A 19,107-nucleotide genomic window follows, 5' to 3' on the forward strand; every position below is an offset into this window, starting at 1 on the left:
CAAGGCTCTAAGTTCAAAGAAGTTGTTGTAACAGCAATGCTCTCCTCCCTATTCTATTTCCTCTTCAACATCTGTGTAATTATGCCAATGTGGTGATTCAGATTTGGGCCCAGGGAACAACTTGATGTTTTTTAAATGAACTCAGAAACAACAGAACTAATGGCCACAGCAACAACCAGTCTTGTGGAAGGTAGTAAAATCTCTCCCACAAACAGTGTGAAAGAAGTACTAGCCCCGCTCTACACTGACTTAGATTTAGGGTAACAGCACGGTATTTTTTGGCTTATGAAATGAAATATATGAGACAACATGAATGCAGAACACCACAGTATTTTGTTTAGACGCTTCCTGGAGGTGAATAATACTTTAAGCACCATAGCATTTGATGCTTCACGTTTCTTTTCTACCTGGTTCTCCTTTTAAGCCTGGAATGCCACTTAAGCCAGGAAGTCCTTTTTCACCCTTTTCTCCATGGCGGCCGGGGCTCCCTAAAGAAAGGAAGAAGACATGAGTTTACATGAGAGACATCTGGTACAAGTTTCACATTAATTATTCACAGCAATTTCTGATTTATTAGGGCATAAACACTTACCTGGAAATCCCGCCATGCCAGGGGATCCTTTGGGACCTGGGGCACCCGGCATTCCAGGAATTCCTGCACTTCCCTTTTCACCCTTATCTCCAGTCAAGCCTGGACTACCTGTTCTTCCTGGTTCTCCCTAGAAGAAGCAGCACATGTAAAATCCACACATTAATTCTGAAACAGCTTTTATTCTTTGCAATAGTAATGTCATCCCTCTTATCCACCAGGCTTATAAAGCATTTCATTCTTTTTCCATTCATAAACCAAGTAATTTAGGATTAAATTTTGCATTACATTTCACTATCAGTATTATTGACTTTTATAGCAATTGCTAATAACAATATATGAAAATTAGTAGTTTTCTATGCAATTTTATGATGGGTTTTACAAGGTCTTTTCAAAATTAGCCTCTTAACTTACTTATTACACTTAATAATCTTCAAAAAAATCTTTTTTAAGTCTTAAGCAAGTTTGCTACCAGATTAGTAAGTTTTATTTTTAAAATTTTTATTTATAAATTAATGATCAGTCATTGTATTACTAGGAAAAGGAATGTGAAACAAATGAGAATCCTATTAGAATACTATTCGAGATTAAATTAACTTTACAGACAGTATGAATACAGTTCTCTTTTCAGTAATATCTGAGCATTTCGTAGGTTTTTTTCAGATTCCCGGTATCTTTGTAAAAGTACAGAAACACTATTTCAGTGTGATAATTTGCTGTGTTTGTAAGAAACCCTTTTCACTTTATTTACTTGGTATTTTTATTTTTCTCCTCCCCTACATTTCTTGCACTGTAAATTAGCCTATTCTGAAGAGACAGAATAAATAAGAACCCTGGAGACAACGGTCCCATCAAACAGAATGCATCTAAACCTACGCATATGCGCATCTTTCAAGCTTCTCATCAGGTATTTAAATGAGCATAACAGAAAATACAACAAAATAGCTTAAAGGTCAACAGCATCTTTTCAAATGAGGTACTTGGTAGAGACAGAAAATTAAATCTTTAGGGGTGTAAATACCTTCTCACCAGGAGACCCTGGAAAGCCAATTCCAGGAAAACCTGGTGCTCCTTTGTCTCCTTTTTCACCTTTTTGCCCAGGGAACCCTGGTGTGCCTGGTGAACCTGGCACTCCTGGGAGACCCTTTTCTCCGGGTGTTCCTAGTAAAGAAAAGAGGAAAAAATGGGTGTATCAGAACTAGTGGCACCCTAGCAGTGTCGACAATGGCTTTTCAGTGTTGCCTTAGCTATTCAGAGCTAGAAAAGCAATGTAACTCACTAAACCAGCTGGTAAATTAACTTTTGAAATTCCCTCTCTAAATGGGACTTTTTATGTGAAGATAGGCTCTCCTCCAAAGAGAAAGTCATAATCTTAGATTCAGACTAAACAGAGCTCTTGCTAAAAATATGAATTGAATAAAATTTTATGTGGATTTGAATAATTTCTAACAGGACCACAATGACAAGGAGACTCTGCTGTAACAAACTCTCCTGTCCCCTTTACCATTTCGGTCTTTCACCTTTGATTTCTGTAATACTCCAGACACAAGGCCATCTGAGTGGCAACAAAGTTTCCATGTTGAGATACAGGTTCTTCTCCATTCTGTTATTTATCAATCCCCTCGGCAACACACTTCCCTCCACTACAGTTTGTAATTAACATGCAGTACACAGCAACTCACCAAATATTTTAGAAGAGGTAAAATGCACAAGAAGCTTAATGCAGTTCACATACTAGCAGAGACACAGACAGACTAACAAGCATCACTTGAACAACTGCCTTGCCTGCAACAAATACACTAATCCTACACATCCAGTTAAAGAAACTGCATGTAGAAACTTAGGAAATCATCCCATTATTTGTATATCACAATAGGATTCAGAAAGCAATGTCCCAAAAGCCTGAAGTTCAGACTGTTTAGTACATCTACACCAACAAATATTCCATACAGGTCTCTCACAATGTTCTATAATAACTTGAAGAAAACAATAATAAGACATTCCCAGCAATCAGTACCTGGCAAACCCATTTCACCAACTGATCCTTTTTGTCCTGGAAGTCCTGGATCCCCTGGGTACCCTGGGGGGCCCTGATCACCTTTCGGTCCTACAGACAGCAGAGAAATTAAGAGTCCCATTAGTTAATGTGTTTTCAAACAGCATGTGAACAGTCTCTGTTGCTACCTTCAGACATACCTGGATGTCCTGGAGTACCAGGTTCACCATCCTTTCCTGGAATTCCTGGGTCTCCATATTCCCCTTGTAACCCTTTTTCTCCTGTTGCTCCATGGTCCCCTGGATACGAAGAAAACAAACACAATGAGATCAGTTTTATAAAAATTTTACTGTAATGCCATATAAAAATCCTTCTAGTTAATTTTTGATCACTGTTGCTTCTCTGCTGAACAAGGAAATGGCTGAAATCAAGCTTCATATGTGTACAGTAGAGTGACACTTGAGTAAAACACAACTGTCCAGTTAGTAAACCAGTGCTGAGGAAAGGCTGCAAACTATTACAATTTTACAGATGTCTGTGCAAATTACAAGGCAAGTTATATCTTTAAAAGAAATTGCAAGTGAACATGTGTTTGCGCTAGATTTATGAGTTACTTCAGAAGTGCCAAACAACATCAGGTGTTAACAGAAATGATTGATTTGTTCACAACCAGAAATGTGCTGTTTCCCCAGTCATATCTGATGTTAAAGCATCCTCATCATTCCATAAGGCTCCACATCTTCTCCTGTGGTGTGCCTCTTCTCCAGCCTTAAGGTCTAAGCTTTTTGGACATAACCCTTTCCGTTAGTTTTGCATATACATGCAGGACAATAGATTACTGAAGACAGCTTTCTGCATATTTTTAAGTAAGCGGATTTTATTAAAAACATCCCAAGGTGTCCAAAACCAATTTTTTTTCATTCAACACCACTGACAATGTTCCATAAAAACACTGTGTCTTTCCCACACAGTTTGTATTTCAAAAGCTTATTTTTCTCTGCTGGTACTAACTATCTTTGGTTTGAACAGGATGAGATGGGCAAAATAAGAGCACCAATTGGCAGGCTGTAGTCTGTTTAGAACCTGCCTTTCCAGGCTGTGTGAGCCAGGCCAATGGGTAGACTGTGAGGAGTCAGGAAAGGGTAGAGCACACAAGTTTGCAAGAGTGTATTTTAAGTGTTAGAGAGTTGATAGAGTCAGAAATCAAAGAAATTAACCATTTGAATTTCTCAGCAAAGGCTTCTTTATATGCATGTAACCAGTGTGGCTACTTGGATTTCTGGAAAGGAAATTATCCATCAGTCAACCTACAGGCCAATAGTAGATAGGAAAGTAGTGAAAAACAACCTATGTGGATTTGTTTTAAGGCTTTTAATACCATCATATACATTAAGATCAGAAACAAATGAGGAAAAATTCATCTAGATGAAATCTTTATAGGCTGGGAGCCTCATCAAATACAAGATGCACTTCACTTTTTATCTTGCCCTGCCTCACAGTCCCTGGATGTCTAAGCCGGGAGGCACGACCTATACACAGGCCCAGCTTTCTCTGAGACCCAACCAAGACACATGAGCCCAGGTGTCATTCTGACTAGTAGTCAGGATGTGGAGATAAGATTGGGAACTCCCCTCTTCCCACAGTTCAAATATAACTTAGTATAGTTATTGGTGATTCGCTGCCAAACTGGAAAGGAGTCTCAAGTGCTCTGTCCTGAGCCCAACAGAGAATATGCTGATGAAATGTACATATAACACTAAACTGGAAGGATGTGAAAAGAGGACAGGATTAGACTGCAGAAGGACTTCGAAGAGTAAAGGTTGAAAGCCATCATGAAATTCAAAAGCAGTCCAGAAGTAAAGGACTAAGGATTATAGGTAATCATAGAGTTGGCTGCTGTTTCAGGCAAGGGAAATTTCATTCTTGCAGGGCCTGAGTTGAAACACTTCACTTGTTTCAGCAAAGTGCACTCTAACAAGGATGCAACCAAAGAGGGGAGAAGTCAGAACGGGTAACAAGAATTATAATTATTTCAGAAAAGGTGATTTACAATGAAAGGCTGAAGGATATGGCTGAGTGAAATGGAAGACCACATGATCTCAGTAGCTCCTTTCTAAACTCTACACTTCTATTTTAACTAAAACAGTTATAATTTATTTAAAAACTCTCATAGGAATTTAAAATAAAAAGTAAATTGTAATTTAAAAAGGACAAGGAATTAAAATACATAAAATATACACTATTTTTTAAAAGAAAAACAGAAGAGAGAATGATCCTAAATAAATTTTCATGTAGCACTAAAAATAAAAATCCAATAATGCATTGTCTAAAAAATCAAATATCTCTACCACCATTAAGCTTCTAAATAGAAAGTTGATTGCCTTTATCCTGCATGTTTGCAGATGTTTCTAAACTGACATAAATTGATCTTTTGGTTATCAGTGGCATACACATGTGTCATTCCTGAAAAATCTTCAGGTCGCAAAGAAACATGTGCCAAAAAAGGCCCTTTTTCTCTTACAGTATCAGTTGGCCTTCATGGCCCCAACAGTGTTTCCACTTTATGTTTTACATGAAACACAGTTTTTATCTTCTGGCAAGCTCTAGTTACTACTTTTGTATTTTTTTTTATTTTGAGACAGTCTTCTGATAAAAGAGGAAAAATGGATTTTTATAAGGACAAACTGAACTTCTTCCATCCAAACAAAACCCTTTCTCCCTGTGGTTAATCTTTGTTTCTATGGAGTTGAAAGTTACTGGAAAAATATCTGCATTTGCTGTGTGAAATTATTTCATCTTATTTTAAAAACTTGTCTAAAACTAAGACACAACTGGCCTCAAGGCATTGCTGCTTAACAGTAAAGGAGTGTTAATTACACTTGTTCACAGTTAGAGACTAAAGTTACCTTTTTCTCCTTGATCTCCCTTTTGGCCTTTGAGACTAACCATGTCCATGTTGTCCATCGTTCCAGGTTTCCCTGGGAGACCGGCTTCACCTTTATCTCCTTTGACACCAGGATCACCTTGTGGTCCAACTACACCCTTGAAACCTTGGCTACCTATAAAGGAATAGCACAGAATACTACAGTGCCACATAAAATATTCACAAAATATTCATAAATATTCATAAATATTTCACAAAAATATTTAGTAGACAACAACAAATGAAATTAGCTATTTATCCAAATTTTGAGCACCGAATACCATGCTCTGGAACATGTCATTTATCTCATATGAAGTTTTTTTTACCATGACTTCACAATAGCTCTGTCAAAAAAGCTGACATATTTTTCCAACTTCACAGCCATTAATTTTAGTCTCTCAAAACAACGGGGATAAGAGTTTGGCAGCAATACCGGGCATTATTTGAAGGATTTAATTAAAACCTTTCTGCTGGCTTTTTATAATTTCAAACACAGTATTTTTCTTGGAGTAATACCTATAGCATTTCACACCTAGCAAACCCTTACATTGCTGAAGAACAGATCAAAAATCCTGGCTCAATGCCCAAATACATGACTGTTTCTAGGATATGGCTTTCCAAATTTCACTATTTCTAACTTACAGGGAAGTTATTTGATATAAAACACTCTTTAGGCCAAGCATACTCCTTATATTGGTCATTTCCAGACTTGTCTTCTGTCAGGAAAAAAGGTGGATTTTACAATTTTGATTTTGAGAAAAATCTTTCTTACCTTTTTCACCAGGCAACCCTCGATCTCCAACTGGTCCAGGAGTTCCTGGCAACCCAGGAGTTCCCATAACTCCCATTTCTCCTTTGGCTCCTGAAACCAAAGTGAAAGAGTAAATAACAGAAATAAAGCAAGCAGAACAAGAAATGGAATTATTTACTCCCTATCATATTAGGAATCGCACTGCTTAAGGAAAAATGGGACAAAGAAGATGATTAATCTAAAATAGCCTGACAGAGAACACAACAGTAAAAACAGTGCTATGAAACCAGAATAAAACAGTTTATAATGGGTTTTTGACAGATTCTTAAAACTTCCTATTACAGTAAGTAATGCTGTGATTGATAAAGGCATTACTAAAATCACATTCTGTCACTGAAACTTCACAGAATAACCCCCTTCCATCATTATAGGCTGAAGGCTGGCTCCTGCAAGCTGCTGGATTTGATCCACCAAAGGACTTGAGCAGCAGTTCAGTTACGCATGCACAGAGCGGCTTTACTGACATCAGCCCATGTGTTGCCGCAAGCCTGGGCTCTTTGACGGTTCAGTTCCTGACCCAATGAAAGATCACGCTACCACAACTTAATAAAACGGTTGTCAAAGGTGCTGGTTTCTGAGGGAAAAGCTGTTTACCTGCCGACCCTTTCAGTCCAACGTCCCCCTGTGGACCCGGCAGGCCGGGTAACCCCACAGACCCTGGTACTCCGGGCTGGCCCTGGCTACCTTTATCCCCTTTTGGTCCTGGCATATCAAGACCTGGGATACCAGGGAAGCCCCTTTCTCCTTTTATTCCAGGAAATCCTAGGAAAAACAAGAGATACAGAATTAGTCCTTGATGTAGCCTGGGGAACACCATTAAGAACACCCGATAACATCCACCTGCGGTTCAGAAATTACATGGCAGGAAGAATGAAGACTCAAAGCCAGACAGCAGAAATAGTCCTAATTTTCTAAGTGAAGCTTTGATCCTGTGTATGTTACACACTGATGACGTGCGGAGACTGAACAAAACGGCAGGTTTTTCTCAGGAGGCCTCACCTGTGTTTTGGAGCAGACGGAGGAACCCACCAAACATGCCCCCCGCCGACTCCACGCACCCTCACTGACCTCACACTGTGAAACACCTCACGAGCAATGCTTTTAACAATGTCATTTATGCCAAAATCCCGCTCCTAAGTGCTGTCATGGGTGTCTATTCCTCTCACCTGGCGGTCCCTGGGGTCCTGGCTGCCCGGTAGGTCCTGGCGATCCCTGGGGGCCCAGCCCTGGCGCGCCCGGGGGGCCCTGCAAGCCCTGCAGTCCTGGGAGACCAGGGTCACCTGCGGGGAGACAGAGACACAGACTGAGCTTCCTTCCATGCTGTTTGAGATCTTGTTTGCTGAAGATGCTAGACAAGGTGCTTTGGGAGCGCTTGGCCAACAAGACCTTGTTTCAGCCTCTAAAACCTCCTGCCTGGGCTCGGAGGAAGGGCTGCTCCTCACTGCCAGCATTTGCTGTCGCTGGTTGGCAGGAGAAAACAAGGGGAAGGAAAAAGGGCAACACCCGGAGATATCGGTAGGATATCACAGTGGTGAATATGCTTTTTATTGCGTCTATGGGGGAGGCACTTTAAAAAAAAGAAATAGAAATACAGAGCTGTACTTTTCTGACGACGTTACCTCTGAATCCTTGCTGCCCTGGTATGCCCGGGAAGCCTTGCTCGCCACGTAAGCCAGGCAGTCCTGGACTCCCCTTTTCTCCAGGGATGCCAGCTGGGCCTGGGGGGCCTGGCAACCCCTTTGGGCCAGGGAGACCCACACCAGGTTCACCCTAGCCAAAGAAACACAACCGATCAACACATCAAAACCAAGAATTAATTCACTGACTGTATTTTAATCACTCAGAGCACTATAATGACTTCAGGGGAGAGCTGTAAGCTCTTTTGCATTCATGTTAAACCTTCACCCATTACTCTGCTCCTTTGTGTGCATAGTGGGAAACATAAGATGAAGGACAGTTTGGCCAACATTTTTCTTTTTTTTTTCTTTTTTTAAGAGCAGGATCTTTTCACACATTCTTGTTAACATGGGCAGTTACAGATAACCATGTCAGCAGCTGACACCTACTTTTTGACCTTGTAAACCTGGTACACCTGGCAAACCATCCAGGCCAGGGGTTCCTGGAGTCCCCGGCAGACCAGGCGAGCCAGGCTGACCTTGGAAACCTGTAAAACAAAACAAAATTCACATAATTCATTACTGTCTCTGGCCGTAAACATCCTCTGCTGTTTCTTCAAGTCTCTAACTGAACTATTCACATCCTCACTGGGACATGTTTAAAAAGCTCTGTGTAGTCTTCTATGTCAAACTTCTAGGGATGCCAGCACACAAACGCCTCACCACAGTTTCAAACGCTGAGCTTCCTGCAGCATTTGGCTTCTCATGAGATACAACAACCCAGAAGAAACAAATGCTGAGTGTGTCCTCTTGAATTAATAGCTTGTGGGTTCATGTAATTGAGAAACATCTTGTCTGCAAAACTGGGTTCCCAAAGACTTCTTCAGAAAAGGGAACTTAATGTGCGAGGCATCAGACTGAGGGTTATACAACTAAATCCACCTGTGAATCAACACCTTTTGTTCAGTATATGCCGTGTGACATGTCCTACACATCCCAATGTGGGTTGCACACAGAAGATTTCTATGCCACAGCTGGCCCATGCACTGCACCTTGGGAAGGCAGGTAGGAATACATACAACATTCTGCAAATCACTTAAAGATAGCACTCACTCAGCACCAGCACATTAAACTGAGATGAAGTTCCTCTCCCAGGCAAAGGTCTTAGGGAGTGGGAAATGCAGCTTTTAGGCTAAGCCCCAGGAAAATCATTGGGCAGAGATGAATTCAAGGAAGGGCCCTTTAAAGAAACGTATTTGATATGTCATTCCTTTCTTGCTGGCATCAAACAGAATACAGCAGTCCCTTTCTGGATGCAAGAGACCTCTTCTGTTCAGGCTCATCCCACGCCAGTCTCAAAGGAACTAGAGGTGGTCACAGGTAAAGATTTACCCTTTCTCCTTATTAAGTATTTCTGACTTTCCCAGTTCATTGGGGTGTGGAAGCATAATAAATAAAATAATAATGAAGACATACAAGAATTCTGGCGATTGAGTTGGCTGCTGAAAGACCAGCCATCCAGTTCTAAATGAATAGCAGCGTTGTGAAATACATCTCCCAAAAATCCAAAACTAGAATATGAACATTTAGACTCCCTCTAAGCTATGTTCATACCTTGACAATGGCTATGCAGGGAAGACTAAACTTGTGCTGAGTAAGCTGGTATTTTAAGAAAACCACTCTCAGCTGCCTGGGACACAGCAGAGCTGCTAGCTCTGGCCCAAAAATGTTATGTCATCATGTTTTTTGACCAACCACACACGGTGCTTCATCTCCCAAAAAGTCATCTCATCTCTCAACAACCTTGGTTGCTGTACTGTAAGATGTTCTACTATATCATTTTACATTCTGGCAGTAGCTCTGACACTGTCTGTACCTGCACCACATCACTGCACAAAGCGAGTGTGCATTGGAAGTGTTGGTTGTGGTGCTCAGGGACTTCTGCAAGGGAGGTTCTTCAGCTGCACCGCACAAATCTCACGCAACCCTGGCTCCACGCACACTTCAGTTACGCCAGCTTACCTTTGGGTCCTGGAGGTCCAGGGAACCCTATACCTGGCTGCCCAACAGCACCTTTTTCTCCAGGTAGGCCAGGTCTACCTGGAAGCCCAGGATACCCTTTGTCACCTTTGCAAGGGAAAACAAAACAAATGTTAACATCTAGCTTCTGGGGAACAGAGCCGTTATGATAATCAGATAAAGATTAACAGGCTACCGTACCTTGGGGTCCAGGGAAACCAGGTGGCCCAGGAAGACCATCTGCCCCAGGAGGTCCAGGGAGTGGTACAGTTCGTCCTGCTTCACCCTTTGCTCCTGTGAATGTAAAATGTATATTAAGTACAGGAAGCAATGAAATTACAAAAGGGCATCTCACTCAGCAATATTAGTCTATCCATACCATTACAACTGACTTACTATGAAGTTTTTTCGTGGAAGATTCATAGAAAACTAGGATAAACTCCATTTAGGATGAACCTAAACCATCCCATTTGGCATAACAAACTCTTCAAGAAAACTTGCAATTTTACTGCTGAAAGCAAAAACTTATTTAAATTAGGAAGTCTTTTCATTTAAATCTTAAATTCCAGTGATCCTCTTAAGTTGTACCACTTAAAGGGCTTTTTTTTTTTTTTTCTAAAGCATAATATAGCATTACCTGGAAGGCCTGGTAAACCTGGGGTTCCAGCAAAGCCTCTGTCTCCTTTGTCACCAGGCAACCCTGCAGTGCCTATGCCAGGAGGGCCAGGAAAACCTCTTTCACCACGTACTCCAGGGAATCCAGGTTGGCCAGGGGGACCACGTTCTCCTTTCAAGCCAGCTGTACCCTAATTTTTGGAAAGTATAAGTGTACTTCTTGTCCCATTGGCAAGACAGAACACATAATCTTCACTCTTTGAAAATACTGTAACTTGGATTTAGCACAGATATCTGTAATGCTGGAGAAAGTGGAATTTTTATTACCAAGTTCAATGGAAATAGAACTGGGTTCCACATGGAATAGCCCATGGAAATCCTAGCGTAAAATGCAGCTAACTGGACCGTGTAGGCTGTGTTCCCAGTGGTGGCTCTGGGAGCAGATGTGAGCACCACATTAACTCCACATCCATATCAGCTGAACTCTCTGTCAGTGAAAACTTTGAAGCATTAGTTTCCACGAGAAGAGATGTATGCTAGAACAGAGTTGAATCTTGTCTTAACAATCTCTACTTGGATAACCGCATTCCTTCAGTCATCTCCAGACATCAGGTAACTCATCCATGCCAGTTCTCACTATCAAGCTGTGAGAAGGGGAGAAAGGAACAGAACTACTGTCCATGCTCACAACTTTGTGGGGGAAGTAACCTTGCTCTGTAGTCCTGAGTGCTGAGTACAGTTAAGTCAGATCATTTATCTGCATGACATGTAAAAAGAAAGGGTCAAAATCTAACTCCGAAATAGTCTTCTCACTAGTTCCAGGGAAACTGGAGTCTTCCTCTGAGGAAGAATCACAGAATCACAGAATCACAGAATCGACTGGGTTGGAAAAGACCTCAGAGATCATCGAGTCCAACCCTTGGTCCAACTCTAGTCCGTTTACTAGATCATGGCACTAAGTGCCATGTCCAATCTCAGTTTAAAAACCTCTAGGGACGGCGAGTCCACTACCTCCCTGGGCAGGCCATTCCAATGCCTGATCACTCTCTCTGTAAAGAATTTCTTTCTAATATCCAGCCTAAATTTCCCCTGGTACAGTTTAAGCCCATGCCCCTTTGTCCTATTGCTAACTGCCTGGGAGAAGAGACCAATCCCCACCTGGCTATAACTTCCCTTCAGGTAGTTATAGAGAGTGATGAGGTCACCTCTAAGCCTCCTCTTCTCTAGACTAAACAACCCCAGCTCCCTCAGCCTCTCCTCATAGGTCTTATGTTCAAGTCCCTTCACCAGTCGTGTTGCTCTTCTCTGGACCCGCTCCAGCACTTCAATGTCTTTCCTGAACTGAGGGGCCCAGAACAAACTACACAAGGTAAGGACAAGACGTGGAATAATGAATGAGGGCAATGAACAAAAGCATTCATAAGGGCATAAAAGCATGTGAATTCTCATCTGAAAGGCAGAATGTATCGGACAGTATGCAAACATAAATAAACATACAGTAGGACAACATATAAAGACAAAGAAATACACATACCGATGCTCCTTTCGGACCCTGGAGACCTGGCAATCCATCTTTCCCTGGTCTGCCTTCTCTTCCAGGAGTACCTGGTTGTCCTGGGAAACCAGGATCTCCCTTTTCACCTTTCAGGATAGAATCATAAGAAAAATCTCCTGGTTCTCCTTTTGCCCCAGGGCTGCCCATAAGTCCTGGAGTGCCGGGGGGCCCCTGAAATTTCATAAATTCAGATGTCATCAGTTGCCCTAGCAACCTTTCAACTGATACAAAAGGAAACAAATCTTCAGAAGTAAAAGAACAGACTCAAATCAAGTAAAACATTAAGTTTTCTATGGAGGAGGTCAAATGAGAATATTTTCCAGGACACAGCAGTGTGAATAAGGAATTAATGCAAATCTTATCTTGACCATTTGGTCATTTAGCGTATCACAGGTATATAATTTGAGATGGCACATATAAACTTACACCACTTACACAAGAACTGCAGACCATGACAACAAAAAACTACTCTGACTTTTCAGTAGACTACCCCCTGGATTTCAGTTGCACTTATTTATACAAAATCAGTATCAAGGAAAACGAGGCTTTTTAAAAACGCATTTTCAGAGTTAAAGTGTCTGCCCCAACCTTTAAATGCTGAATTCTGTGACACTGTGGAACCTATTTCCCTGATGCAAATGCAACAAAAGTATCTCTACATTTCCATGATAATTTACAATACCAGCAGGACAATACTAGTACAGGAAAATAACATTCTTCCAGTATGCAAAAACATACTCAGCCAAATTTACAGGTTTAAATTGCTTATATAAGCCCCACCCTTTATTTTCTTTCTTTCAAAACCTTTTACATCAACTATAATATTGAATATGTAGATTGTCTACAAAATTAAATTAATTGTCTTATACAAAACGCGAATGTTATTTGCACAAGAGCTAAGGCTAATTGAAGGCTGAAAGCTTCTCCTTGGGTAGTTTATTTCTGACATCTGGCTGATGCAAATACATGTTTCCCTTCATTACTAACTGTCCTGGTTTTGTTAAAAACAAGTTTCTCTTTTAGAGAATTTTGCCTGTCAGCTAAAGCCTTCATATTAGCTGCATTTTCCTGGAGAACCAGATACATGTTTTGGTAAACATAGCAATGGAATGCAAACTTATTGATAAGGACAGATTCACATCTCGCAAGAAGGGCAACGAGAAACAGGTGACCAAGAACCTGACCAACTGTGTATAACATTCCATTCACGTGAATACTTCATATAAAAGTGGGAGATCACAAAGATTTCGTCCCTTTTTTCCCTTCTTCTTAACCTTCTGCTTATGGCCGACATTAGGAGAGGACCTTGCTAGTCGTCCCTGCGAACTGAGGCCTAGTGAGAGACTGAATCCAGCTCCGGTTGGCTGCAGTCTAATCCAGGACTTTGGGTGCCGGCTCTGCAGTTGCTGACACTTTCAAAATTGGTTTTGTATATTTTGTATTATTTTCTCTATTCTTATTAGTAGCATTAGTAAAACATTTTTAATTTTTCCAACTCTCTTCTCTCTGCCCTTCTTTTCCTTCAGATCGCCTGTCCTGAGTGGGAAGGGGGGAGAGGTAGGGGCTGAAGGGGGAAGGCGGGGGAGGAGAGGAGGTTAACAATACATCTGCCACGGTTTTATTGTCACCCCACAATCTAAACCCTTGACACTAATGTTCATTTATTTTGTACAATTAACAATCACAGTCAGTTGGTACTATCAGAATACTACATACATGTTCAGAAAGGAGTTCCGTAAGCTCTTCTGGGAAGAAATTACCTACCTAATAGTAAACCTATATGATTTCCAGAATTTAAATTTTTCCCTACATATTTTCTAGGACTCATATGAACTTTTCTCATAGGAACAGTCTCTCTAATTTCAAGTGATTCAGAGTAGTAAAGCACAGACTTCACAGGCAATGTTCACTTCTTATGGCTGGTGTGTGCCCTCTGCATAAACCTGAACCAGAACATAGCAAAAGGGATTCTTTCCATTAGCTTTGGTGGGCCCTGGATCAGACTGGGATGCTCTGGCATGGCTCCCAACAATGTGAGCTTGCCTCTGTGTAGTTTTTCCAAGCTAAACTATATGCCGGATCACCACCTGGCTGAACTTGGTGGAGCAAAACAAGATTAAAAGTATTCAGAACAGCAGCCAGTCCTTGTCTGATGAAAGACATGAACAGAACTTAAGAGGCAATAAAAGGAAAATATATAGGTGTGGCAAAACACCTGCTGAGAACAAATGCCAGGCATGAAAAACGTTTAAACACATGAGGTGTCTTTTATTTTTCTCCACTGTTTCTTTCTTGGATCCCATTGGTATTATCCTATTACTCAGGGACTGAATTTACTGTCTCATTTTTCATGGTGGAAATAGAGAACGGACTAGCTAACTTTCATTGGCTAAACTCAGGCATCTAGGCTTTATCTATACTCAAGGGAGAGAAATAGATTCCTTGAGTAAGGAATCCATACAGGTGGGTTGGTTTAAATTCTGAAGGTTCCTCTCACTGCTGGTGATAGAGTAAGCCTGCCTAACTCCAGTGTGTGTGTTAGAGCTGGTGCACATGGATGTCACTGAGAAGTTATATTGCCAAAAGTGATCAGCTGGAAGGAGAAAACAGCTTGGGATAAAGAAGTCTGGGAAGACTCCGACAAACTTAGTCTACTTACATTAGGAATAGTGTCAAAATCCACGTTATACTACAGGAGCATGTGTGCTAAGGTAGGTCTTGACAACAGTGTACATAGGGACACTCAAGTGAACTCTGACAAGATCAAATGCAGTTGTGCTAGTACGGTGGGAATCTAGAAGTAATTTGTGTTACATTTTAGATAAGTGTTATACTTATAGCTGTTCTGCTTCTGATATCTGGCCTTACACACTGAGAGTCATGTTGTGCTGCATCAACATAATTTACAAGTGATCATATTATCAGAATACTATCCATTTTCACACCCTTCCATTATTTCTTCAAACCTACTAAGCTTTTCTGCTAACTAATTTTGTTTTACAGAATACATTTCCCAAATTCACACACATTTCCCAAAATTCAGACAAACTGCGGAAGTATGCTGCATGCCAACACGTTAGATTGCTTACACTACACTAGATGGCACTGTCTCTCTCTCAATATATATGTACACAACAGCAAAGAGTTATTGCAATGATCCACAAGGTCAGGGCAGACCTACATCTGTTTCCTGTAAAATCCTACTTTTTACCCAGCTCCAGTGCTTAGCTTGCTCAGCCAGAAGCTGAGTATGTCCTGCTGAGTATGTGGTGGGCAAACACAGAAATATAGCCCATTTCTGACAGCTCTTTTTCCCTCTCTCATAGCTCAACCACACTGCTTCCTCTTTTATTTTGCTACGCATAGTTCCTGAATTTTAAATCACCGTGCTGGTCTGTTTTTAAACAGAACTATTACGCAACCACACTGATGATTACATAGTTTTTGATCACATAGCTCACAGGACACATAGCATTTGGCAAGGCATTACTTACAGGTACCCCTGGAAGGCCATCAAGTCCAGGTAAGCCTCTGTCACCCTTGAAACCTGATTGTCCTGGAAAACCTTGTCAGAGAGACAAAAATACAATTCTATGTATTACATGCTTTTGCAAATAGCTCATTGTATGTGAATCCTTTGTGATCCTTCTCAAAGTGTCTCATTCCATCCCCAGTTATATCAACAAAATGCTGTTAAAGCCAGTGAAGTTGTCTGGATTCACGTGCTCATGTGCTATACGTGTCTGCATTCATCAACTCAGAAGCTGATTCATTTGACTTAGGAATGAATTCACCTTACTATTTAGACCTCTCATATAATGACTACAGTCCTGAAGCTAATTAAACTGTATTAATTTTTCTTAACCACCACTAAAACAAACATTAGGCATAGTATCATAATATCACTGTTTGTATGTGGCACTTTTCTCATGTGGTAGAAAAAAAAAGTAGTAACTTTTTTGGCCACAGAATTGATGGTAGGATTGGGAACATGTGTATGAGCACTGCCAAGCCTGGGCACATAGGGCAAATGCTTCCCATGTTATTTTTCACTTTCACAACCTTCTGTTAAAATATTTGGGTCACAGTTTCCAAAGACCTTGCAATGTGGCCAGTTTCTGCTTCCTTGGTAATTCCCATCGATTACATCAGAAGTTTGGAAACGGGCCGAAAATAGGAACATTTCATCCTTCTTTCATTAGTCACACAAACAATTTGATTAGTGAGACAAAAAGTAATTAATTTTATCATATATGTTGCATTTTTATTTTAGCCTATGTAGTTAATTCTCAGGTAGTTTATGAGATTTACCTGCTGGACCTGGTGGCCCTTGTGGTCCTGGAAGTCCAGGAGGTCCTACTTTATCACATAAGGCACAAGATTCACCTTTGTCACCTGGGGAAAAAAAGAAAAAAGAAAATATTTAAGACAACTGCAAGCAAGTGGATTCAGGGAGAAATGTCAATTTAATACACTTCATGTTGAAAGAATAAAAATAAATGTGCTACTTCTAATTACAGGCTTCAATGAGAATTTATCAGCAAACTGACAATCAAAATTCTTTAAAATTTTTAAAGGAATGGCACGAAAATCAACTTAAGTCTGCAGAACACTTAAAAGGGACCAGGCTGAAGAGAATCAAATAGTAAAGAAATACACACTGAGTATAAAAGAAATAAAAAGAATAAAGCAGAAAAAGGAGAACCTCTGCAGTCACTGCAATTTTGCAGTTTTAGAAAAGCAGTTAGCAGAATGAGATTAGGAAGGATCAACCATCGTGTAAATGAGTGCAGCTCATTTGTCATACATCCATTTAATCAATGCTGCTAAAACACATGGTTGACAATCCTATTTATAGGTGCTACAATTTTAGCTTCAATTATACTCATGGCAATGATTCATAAAACATTTCCATTCCCAACTCATCTGCCCCTCTCTAATTCATCATCTCAGAATTCACAACTTAAAATTGCCACGAACAGTTCAATTACACTTAATGGGGCTACACTCAACCCTTCCTTCTTTCCTTCCTTCCTTCCTTCCTTCCTCCCTTCTTCCTTTCTTCCTCCTTCCCTTCCTTCCCTCCTTCCCAGCTCCTCTTTCAACCCTGCGCCACCCGTTATCACTTTCCAGCAACATGTAGGCTAAGTGAAACATAAGTGAAGTTTGTGTCACACAACTGAATACACCATTTCCTTCTTTCACTCACCAGAGGCACAAGAAACATCTTCCATGTCCAGGAACTATTTGTTTAACTAACTTCAACTGCACTTTCTCTGGATCCAGCCTAACTTGCTCAGCCTCTTTATATACCCAGGCTCCAGGGTACAGAGCATTAGAAAGCAATAACTTCAAAATAGTATCACCTTTCTCTCCCATCTCTCCTGGAAATCCATCTCTTCCTGGAAGTCCAGGAGTACCTGGTGCACCCGGTTCTCCTTGCTGGCATTGATCGATTCCATCTGCAATAGAAATGCAATAAAAAATATTGTTTGACAAGTGCAAGTTTCCATTATAGGGCTGCATTTATGAATGTCTCAGCTGAATTTATCTATGAAGAGTGATAAGTCAGGATAGCATTTTACTTTTCCATTTGATTTCCTTTGAAAAAATTTATCTGGGATTCTGGATTCTGATTTCATATATACTGCTTGAGAAACCTCAAGAATTACAGAGAAAATATAAGCTCTGCCATAATAAGGTTACAAACACCTTTCACATAAAATCTATTTTTATTGTAAGTTTTGGCTAAGGAAAGTGCTGCGGGAGAAAAAATGCTGATTTGACTCTGAAGAGAATGTAGAATACTGACGTTCTGAAGAAATTCATTAAGTAGAGTTTTTTGTGCCCTGACTTTTGTTTCCAATGTTTTATTAAACTTCCTAGGCTAAGAGCAGCTTGTTGACATCTATTTAACTTCACACAGATCAAGCTTCCTGAAAACAAGAAGTTTCATATGTTAGGAACTGAAATAGGTAAAGAATGAGAACAGGCTTGATAAGAGAATATAAGTTGTGCTTGTTCTGTGCATTGTTCTGTTTGATGACACGGCAAAGGTTCTGACCCAATACAATAAGGCATCATTTTGGCCAATGCCGGTAGTCAAAATGTTAATGTGAAGTTTGGCAAACAACAGTTAACTGAAAACAAATTGTTTCCCATTATGCACTTGAAGAGAGCTGAAGAAGTGTCTGGGGAAGTGGCAGAATTAAGCAATGACAGAAAACATGAAGGAAAACTAGGAATTGTTCTCATTTTTAGGGCAAGTTAAGATTTAGCTATTTAATTCCATACTCCAGGTGCTGGATTGTGTACTCCTCCATTGGCAACTACAGCAACAACTAGGCATCTTCAATTTTTTTGGAACAAAGTATTTTTAGTTTAGGAATTTCATAGAGAATAATGTTCCTTTCAATAGTTTGAGACTACCTAAACTACCGTAATAGGAATATTATTCCTTTTGTTGAAATTACAACTTAACTCACAGTATCAGTATCACCCATAGCAAAAGTTCTCCTTCAATAAAAGAGTTAAAACATCAGTTGTAAAGAGCTATGAAGCCTGGACCACTTTCTTATGTACTTTTTCATTGCTTCATTGTAGAGCAAAATCAAAATATTTTTCTCTTTAAAAAGCTTTAACAGAAACTAATTATACATCGCTGTATAATGTTGTTGCCATTACTACTAATATTATTAGGTACTTGTCACATTATTACTAGCTTTCCTTTTACCTTTATAAAGCATGTGTTGACCCCATTCTCCTCTAAGATAATTTCATGTTACAATAAAAACTTCTGGCAGACGAGTATCTCAGTCTGCAGATCTTGCACCTGTTCAATCTGTTACATAGATCAGTACTGCAGACTCATAAATTGTGATATTGAACAGCTATCTTTTATGCTAAGAACAATATTAGTATCTGGGTTTTTTTAATTAAAAAACTACAAATATCTCTAGGTTGACACATTAAGACACAGAGGA

At 40.2% G+C, this 19,107-nt stretch overlaps 1 protein-coding gene across 1 annotated transcript in view; it reads right to left on the reverse strand.

Moving 5' to 3' along the window:
• Positions 1 to 19,107, reverse strand: part of COL4A1 (collagen type IV alpha 1 chain) — a 126,433-nt gene that overhangs the window by 21,346 nt on the left and 85,980 nt on the right. Inside the window, exons 22-39 of the mRNA XM_065058497.1 lie at positions 17,491 to 17,586; positions 16,436 to 16,519; positions 15,619 to 15,689; positions 12,104 to 12,295; positions 10,592 to 10,760; positions 10,156 to 10,248; positions 9,958 to 10,062; positions 8,386 to 8,483; positions 7,939 to 8,089; positions 7,486 to 7,599; positions 6,914 to 7,081; positions 6,281 to 6,370; positions 5,492 to 5,644; positions 2,786 to 2,884; positions 2,607 to 2,696; positions 1,611 to 1,750; positions 593 to 719; positions 408 to 488 (exon numbers count right to left, since the gene is read on the reverse strand). Of these exons, the coding sequence (XP_064914569.1) occupies positions 408 to 488; positions 593 to 719; positions 1,611 to 1,750; positions 2,607 to 2,696; positions 2,786 to 2,884; positions 5,492 to 5,644; positions 6,281 to 6,370; positions 6,914 to 7,081; positions 7,486 to 7,599; positions 7,939 to 8,089; positions 8,386 to 8,483; positions 9,958 to 10,062; positions 10,156 to 10,248; positions 10,592 to 10,760; positions 12,104 to 12,295; positions 15,619 to 15,689; positions 16,436 to 16,519; positions 17,491 to 17,586 (2,121 nt within the window). The remainder of the gene's footprint in view (positions 1 to 407; positions 489 to 592; positions 720 to 1,610; positions 1,751 to 2,606; positions 2,697 to 2,785; positions 2,885 to 5,491; positions 5,645 to 6,280; positions 6,371 to 6,913; positions 7,082 to 7,485; positions 7,600 to 7,938; positions 8,090 to 8,385; positions 8,484 to 9,957; positions 10,063 to 10,155; positions 10,249 to 10,591; positions 10,761 to 12,103; positions 12,296 to 15,618; positions 15,690 to 16,435; positions 16,520 to 17,490; positions 17,587 to 19,107) is intronic.

This window comes from Columba livia, chromosome 1 (assembly GCF_036013475.1).
Source record: "Columba livia isolate bColLiv1 breed racing homer chromosome 1, bColLiv1.pat.W.v2, whole genome shotgun sequence".
Classification (NCBI taxonomy): Eukaryota; Metazoa; Chordata; class Aves; order Columbiformes; family Columbidae; genus Columba; species Columba livia.